Source organism: Limulus polyphemus, unplaced genomic scaffold, assembly GCF_000517525.1.
Source record: "Limulus polyphemus unplaced genomic scaffold, Limulus_polyphemus-2.1.2 Scaffold1380, whole genome shotgun sequence".
NCBI classification, from domain to species: domain Eukaryota; kingdom Metazoa; phylum Arthropoda; class Merostomata; order Xiphosura; family Limulidae; genus Limulus; species Limulus polyphemus.
Genome location: NW_013666990.1, coordinates 133,272 through 141,550, shown reverse-complemented (window position 1 = coordinate 141,550; position 8,279 = coordinate 133,272). Strand labels below are relative to the sequence as shown.

Sequence of the window (8,279 nt, the reverse complement as noted above, 5' to 3'; positions counted from 1 at the left end):
AGTAAGTTCACTTATCTTACCCTGTGGGTTATCAGAGTTGTTTACAGAGCTTTAACTAATTCTCTTTTATGTTAAAAGTCTACAGAAGCTGGTTCAGTTACCTTAGAACCAAACTGAAAAGACAAATTATTCTTCTCTGCTCTGTTTCCTACAATACAATCTGCAAACACTTTAAAAGTCACCACGATACACTCTTTATGGCTAAACTTACAAACAAATTCTAGATCTATATCTGTCACTAACATTGTCTTACTTTCACTAACTTACTGTATCCACGTGTATTTATAACATGTGACAGAAAAGTCTAGAAATATCTAGCCCTCTAGTGACAACAAGAAAACTTAGAAGCTTTGAGTAAGATGACATCAACAACATTACTAAAACAATTAAACTGCATACACAATGTAGAACTCGTACAGAGTTATGTAACAAAACTTGTCATAACTGCCACTTTTAAAATAATTAACTTTTAACACTCTTAAACTAAACAGTCTTGTATATCCAACAAATACACCTGTCTGTGATGAAATTTACATTATGTTTTATTCCTAAATATGAAATGACATATCCCTGTCTCTCATAAAGTTTATGTTACATTTTATATCTAAATATGAAGTGATGTACACTTGTCTGTGATGGTTACATTATGTTATATTTCTCAACATAAGTTTTCATACACTTGTTTATGATGTTTACGTTACCTTTTTCATAATATATTTCTAAAGTTTATCACATTTTGTGAGGTTTTCAATGCTGTTGTACATAAAAAAAAGGCAAAAACTCAAAAGAACACCAAACCATAACATTTTTTATTGCAGTGACCAATGTGACTGGAAGATCTGAATGAGTCAATTTAAGTCTTGCAATAATGGAATCTTTTCAGCTAGAAGTCTAACCACACAAAATTACTAAAACATAAAAATTAATAAAACTGATGTATATTACCTGCTATCAAGGCAAAACGACTTGTCTAATAAGAGAAACTTGAATGTTTCAGTCAATTTGCCAAAGGAGTAAATTAGGCTTAATTTTTTGAAATACTTGCACTGTACTTTAAACTAATCAAAGAAACAACTAATATTTTGTTGTTAACTAGACATATGTGCTTTGTAACACTCAAATTAACATTGCTGTCTACATATGTCTTTTAACTATCAGTAACATCAGAACAAATGTAACATTATATTTCGTGTTATTGCTGACTATTTTCAATATCTGAATAATAAAACATCAGTTTTCTAGACTCTATTTTATATCAGAAATTATTATAATCAGTTAAACTATGATGTGGTTCAACTTAAGGTTCAGGGGGATAGTCAATGTTCTTCAAAATTACACTTCTTTTCTTGTATATGGAGGAGGTGTGTATGGAATGTTTTCTTAACTAAAAGCAGTTTAACCTGTATTATGGATATACTAAAAACCCTGAAATAAAGAGTTTAAAATAAAGTTCTAATTTATATATCTGTTAACTGAAAGTACTATTAAAAATACATACTTGTATAATTCCAAACGAAGCTACATAGTTCACTATGGTCTGTGGCATCTTCAGTCCTGGTGGGCTTACATATCTCAAAGTGACTTTATAATGAGTCAACATCCTCGCCAGAGAATGCACAGTTCGACCATGTTTCAAATCTCCCACTAAAGTTATCTAGAGATAATTAAAAATAAAGTCACCTAAACATTTTCTTTTTCAGTTATTGTCATTTGTTCAAACCTAACATTATTAACATTTAAAGAAAGTTGCACATGGATGAGGTTTGGTGTACAATACTAATTTACCTTACAAAACTTTGAAACTGAGATTCATTTTTGATACATGAGGCTTAGTAACTAGGAGAAATATAGCTAAAGGTATGGGTATGCCAAATGTTCCTCCTTGTTTTATCTTGGTTACCATAAAGATTTTTCCTTTTTTTCCTAGTTAATATCAAAAAGTTCCTTGTTTTTTGTGGTTAATACAAAGCTTCTTCTTGTCTCTCCTTTGTTATAGTAAACAGGCATGTGAGTGGGCCATGGGAAAATTTGACAAAAATTGGCTGGGGTTTGGGGACTGCCTTTTTTCCTTGAATCTGATCCTTCAAAATGGTAAACATCAAGTAGGACTACAAAAAAAAATTGTTGCTACAATAAAAATATCTGTAAGATTTTTTACCCCCCATGAATAACATCAAACATTCAGACGTTATAAACAATACATCTTTTGGTATATAACTAGACCATTTAAAGAATCAACCATCTCACCTTGTGAAGTCAGTTACCATGAAACTTAGTGGAGTGGTGTAACAAACTCAGACAAATGTAAAATATGTCGTCCTACCTTTGCAAGCTTCAGTTGACAGTTTTATTTCACAGACTGTGGTATTTTCAGGTAAACCGACCTCCCCCCCCCAAAAAAACGGAGTAACTTATATAGTGGAAGGTTTTGCAAGATAAAGTAATTCAGAATTTCTCTGAAACTGAATTTGAAAAAAAAGAGACTGGGCACAAAAGTACAAAACACAATAAAACAATCTTTATTGAAACTCACAAGCACAATAAATAGAATGTATGTATAGAATAAGGAAAGCACATCTTTCACATATAGCTCTCTTTCTAAACTCCCTTAAAACTTACAGGATATGATGACTCAAGGTTATAACTTCCCTTATATTTCAATGGGATTGACCAACAATGACACAAGTCAAGCACATGTTATCAGAATATAGTGTTTTAGGATTTGGTGTATAATACTATGATCTCTTAGCTCTCTCTCTCTCTCTGTTAAGGTCAAGTCCTCCATTTTGTATGTGAAGTTTGAGTCCTTTGTTTGTAGTACTTTCCTAGAGTTTATCTAATTCTTATGAAACCTGTCGACCTTCAAGAACAAGGTGTAGTTTTACAGCTATACCTTCAATCGATGTACTAGGTGTTATCTCCAAGTGAATGACAATGATAGCTGGAATGAAACCTATCAAATTACTTTCTGACCATGCAAAACTGTAAATACCTAGAATAAGCAAATGTTTTGAAAAATTCTACATGAAAAAAAATATATAACCTGTCAGGATCTTTCTCCTTTTCATCTTTACATTCCAAATTCCAAGCTGGCCAGATAGATATCAAAGACAGAGAATTGAGAAAAGGAAAGGAAGCAAGTGTACAAATGACAACAAAATGAGGCATGAACATGTGTGGGACGAGGCACGGAGAAGGCAGCAGGTCGAAAAATAAAAATATTATAGAAAAACACAGACACTAGTGAACCACAATACCAAATAAGGAAGATACAGCCTTGAAGCCCATCACAGGAGTTAGCCCGGAACACATTCCAATCGTGACCTCAGAGGTGCAAGAATTCACAGCTACTAACTCTCGTACTAGACCGACATGGTATGTTGAGAAAACTCCAATAGTTAGATAAAACACATGACAAAATGAATCAATGTCACAAAAAAAAGTTTTCGGGATGGCGATAAAAGACAAGGGTGAAATACTCTTAGTGAAGAGACTGGAGTTACATGGTTTGTCTCTATACGCCCTAAGTTAATTGTCTTAGATGATTTTGCCAAAGGTATTAGATAAGGGACAGAAATATGTTCTGTAAGGACCAATAACAAAGTGGATTTTGGTTACAGTCTGATGGAATAGTCTACATGTTACTAGAAGATTCCACTTGTACCAATCGGGTTAAAAGAACTACTTTTGAAAGTAGATATGCTAAACTTCTTGAACAATAAGAAAAAAAAGCTAAAAACTGTGCCATGTTTCTGACTCTACACATCGAGTTCTCCACACTTATCAAGTTGCTCTGAGGACTTGATCTGACTCCAGAAGATGGCAGTAATCCAGAATCTACAAGAAGTTTTCCTCACAAACTCCTTGTAACTATGGTATTTCTGATTTAGTGTAACAGTGTTTCATTTAAGGTTCAATAATGTATCATTTATAAAGAGAGAAAAGTGAAGAATACTAACTGTACTAAAGAAATAGTAGATTTGATAACACTTATATTAGAACTACTGAAAGATATCTTAGAATTGTTAATGTTACACAGATTACGACTGAAAGAATTTCTCACATTAGTTTAGTTGATAACTTAACTAATGATGTCTATGTCATTGAACATAATAGAAGGTCTTATTAATGAACATCTAGACTTTTAAAGTGAAGAATTCAATGATTGAGAGTTAGTGTTGTTTCAAGATAATCTTGAGAAATTCAATATAAATGACCTGTTCAATAGTATATAAATAAACAAGTTATTTGATTTGTATTCAGTTGTCCTTGTGTGAGTTCTTCATTCCACACATAAACTTCGTCGAGTTGGTGGCTAGTGTGCTCCCTTCATGACAGCACGACCTGAAATCCAAATAACTTTCTTTGTAATGAATGTAAAGTTGAACCCAATGATTAAGCTCACAAGCTAGCTACACATAAGCAAAATGAAAGAAAGGGAACAAACCTCAGAAGAAAATCCAGAAAGAGATTGTAAGGTTAAGATCATCTCACAAGTGGTAAAGTAGTACACAAAGCAAATAAAATGAAGAAGGTAGTCCAACAGATCATTCCTGACTGTTAGAAATAAATTTAGAGACAGGACAGGAGTAAGAGGCCCATTAAGCATGTGTCAATCCCCAACACATTGAACAAAGGCTGCAACGAGCCTCCAAAAGCCACAGATAAGATAAGGCTTAAGTGTGAACAATGTTACACACTCAGGACCAAATATAAATAAGTTTGTTCAGAATTCATGGAAACATTTAAATATATTAAAACAAAAACTAAAGAAAACAATAATCATTTACATTAATGATGCAAATCTCATGAAACTGAACATAGACTAAAGAATTTTAAAAACACATCTGGTCAATAAAGTGCCAAGGAAAAGAATGAAGATTCAAGAATACAAATGCATAGAGGGAGTTAGTGCACATGAAAGTGTGTCACCCTCCCACTGGTGGAGGGCTTTGCCACATGATTATATTATCATGTAGTAGTACAATTCATACTGGATTGCATGAGATGAGGTGGAAGTTGCCTCAAGGCTATTGGCATTCAAATCTTTAAGGTAGATGCGTGGGGATGATAGCTTAACTGTGTGAATAGGTGTGGTATTTTCTTGAAAACTGAAGCTGTTTAGTCAGAGAAGCGGTTGTTATCAATTATGGCAGCATTTTAATGAATCTTGTGTGAGAAAAACATAATAATAATAATGTGTTGCAGAAAATATTGCTTTGTACAGATTTATGTGTGTTTTAACAAAGTTGGTTTTGGAAATATTATAATCAACAGTTTAAATTAATTTTTGTTTTAGATAGGCAGACTGATTGAACAGATGCCACAAAAATCTAGTATGAGTAAAAAGCTCTTACAATTAATCCATTTACTGTTCCTATTTCTTCTCTTATGGTGAAAATGTCCAAAAGTGCCTGAGTAGGATGTTCCCCAATTCCATCACCTGCATTGATCACTGGCTTTCTACACATAGCTGCAGCTCGCTATGAAAAAAATTTTGAACTTTAATATAATTCAAGGAAGAAACACATTTCATCTTTGTCTACAGTATCTCAAAAATACTGTAAAAATTAATAATATAAATCATTAAAGGTAATTTTTGTATCATAGATTTAAATTCACTGTATACTTTATACATTATTTAACATGATTTCAAAACTACACTTGTTTTGTTGTATTAATCTTTATGTAAGTATTTTTAGTGTTTTGAAAGCTTATCCATTATGAAAAGAACTGGAAGAATATTAAGAAAACTGTTTTGTGTCAGTTGTGAAAAGTAATTGTTTTATATTTATATGAATTTCAATTAGAGAAAACTCTTGAGTGTTTAATTGCTAATATTAAATGCTTTTTGCACATAGCTGTATGTTTGGTTAGAGTTTAGATTTTATTAAGTACACGACAACAGTGAAATGGTATCACTACAAATTCCTGTCCTTTGTAGTGTTTTTTTATCCACAGCATTACAATTTCCATTCAATACTTTATGTTCTCTCTCCACCAAACCTAATGCCACTTACCTGATATCATACTTGCCATGACCATTTTTACCACCATGTTAATTTTGTATCCAAATTATCTTTATGGATTGTGCTAAAAAATTGACTTATTGGTTGTATAGATTTAAAGCAAATTTTATTTTATTCTCATTAATATTAACTTTACCCATGTTGTAAAGATGATTACACTTTTAATGACTTCAGTTAATAAAAACAAACTATTTTAAAGTTATTTCTGTAAGTTCCTAGCTTCACCTGTTGTATTTGTTCTTGTAGTGAAATTGAACTTTCAAACTAAAAAAAACGTTTTGTTTATCAATGTTGGGATTAACAAAAATATCAAAGTAGCTACATACGGAAACAGCCTCATGCTCAGGATGTCTCAAGACAATGACATCACTATATCCAGACATCACAGAGATAGTATCTGTAAAACATTAGTTTCATTGAAAAACTACTTCAAAATGTTGTTCTACAATCTGTATCAGCTAGCTTTCAGGTCTACGATTTAGCAGAAATTCTTACACAGGTATTAGAAAAACACTACAAATCTGACGCAAAACATGAAATTTTTGTTTGGATTGATTTGTATAATTTTTATAATAGTAATGTTATTCTGTATAATGAAGGAAATGATTATTTTATATGGCTGCCATATACAACAAACTTGTAAATGTGTAACAATAATTAAAATAAATTCTTCATTCTTATGAACATAAACAACTATAATGATTATTTAACTACACATTACATTCCAATAAACACCACTGTTAAAGAAGATAAATGTATTCTTTAATATCAATAATTATTAGAAAAAGTAATTATCAGCTACATTGTGCATAATTGTTTTCTAAATAAATACATTTATCAACAGAAATTAATTTCAGTTTTTGTAATCTCAAGTGCACATATACACTTTTAAAAAAATATTTCACCATCTGATATAACATATGGACAACAATGAAACATTTGGTCCTTCATGGACAACACAACATTGTGTCCTTTCACACACACACTCCATTGAGGAAGATAAAAATTTAAAACACTCCAACTTGAAATCATCAATTCCCCTTTAAACTCCTGTAAAATGATAACCTCAACTACTGCTGATGGCAATTTATTATATAATTCAATAATCCTGCTAGAACAACAAAACTGTCTTAATTGGAGGCTAGCCAATCTGTTTCTAAATCTTAAACTTGTGTCGTCTCATCTCATTATTTTCAGAATATGGCACAAAGAAATCAAGTGCCTTTATCCTATCAGTGTCTTGGATTATCTCATAAACTCCAATATATATTTTTAGTTTTCGAAGTGTCATGACTAAGCTCCAATTTCAGGCACAGGAGCAATGCTTCAGTGTGCTCATGTAGCTCTACATTCCTGGTTCCAACCTATATTAAATGTGTGATCCAAACTATGGTAGTACATATTCGTTACCCTGCACTTATTTTTATTAATATTAACTTCTGATCAGAGCAGGCTACTTTCTTGGAGCAATACTAAAAACCAACCTAGTAATGAGTACAGTTAATCAAAGTTTATAATTTTCCTAAACTGATAATGCATTTCCAATAGATACCTATCTCATCTCACATAATAGCTTTTCTCGTTCAGTGCTGCCCTTTATATGCACATAATTTTCACTCGCTACTAGCCTTGATACGCCCACCTGTAACATATAAATAAGCATGCAACAACCCTCCACCAATAGGAGTGCAACACACCCTCCTGGCACACGTGATTAAAATGTGGGGTAGATAGGAGTATAAAGGCTATTGGGGAGCAAAAAATTTATGCATATAGAGTACAGCACTTAATGAGAAAAGCTATTATGTGAGATGAGGTAAGGTATCATATCACAATACACTTTTCTTACATTCTTACTCACAAAGATTAGAATTTGTCCACCTTATTAATTGACCTATGTCATTTTGTACTACCTCAATATAGTTAGAAACATTCAGTGTTTAAAGCCATCAGCAAACTTACTAATCATGCTCTATCAGCATCACTGACATAAATTAGAAAAAGTAAGAACCCTTGTGTCACTCATCTACTACCAAGGGTCCTGTTCATTAATAACAACTTTTTGTTTTTGCTTTCTCCCATCCAACCACCCTATAATCCAATTATCTAAACCTTTCCCAATTGATACGACTCTCTTCCCTCATATCTTCATTGCAGTACCATATCAAAAGCTTTTGGAAAATCTAATAACATCAAGTACACACCTTTTCCTTCATTCAGATAAGTAATATCCTCCACAAAAAAAAGAGA

General features: G+C 32.2%; 1 protein-coding gene across 1 annotated transcript in view; it reads right to left on the bottom strand.

Moving 5' to 3' along the window:
* LOC106463332 (CAD protein-like) overlaps positions 1-8,279 on the bottom strand; it is a gene marked incomplete at its 5' end in the record, with an annotated part of 157,695 nt that overhangs the window by 18,033 nt on the left and 131,383 nt on the right. Inside the window, 3 exons of the mRNA XM_013923351.2 lie at positions 1,499-1,654; positions 5,358-5,483; positions 6,356-6,426. Of these exons, the coding sequence (XP_013778805.1) occupies positions 1,499-1,654; positions 5,358-5,483; positions 6,356-6,426 (353 nt within the window). The remainder of the gene's footprint in view (positions 1-1,498; positions 1,655-5,357; positions 5,484-6,355; positions 6,427-8,279) is intronic.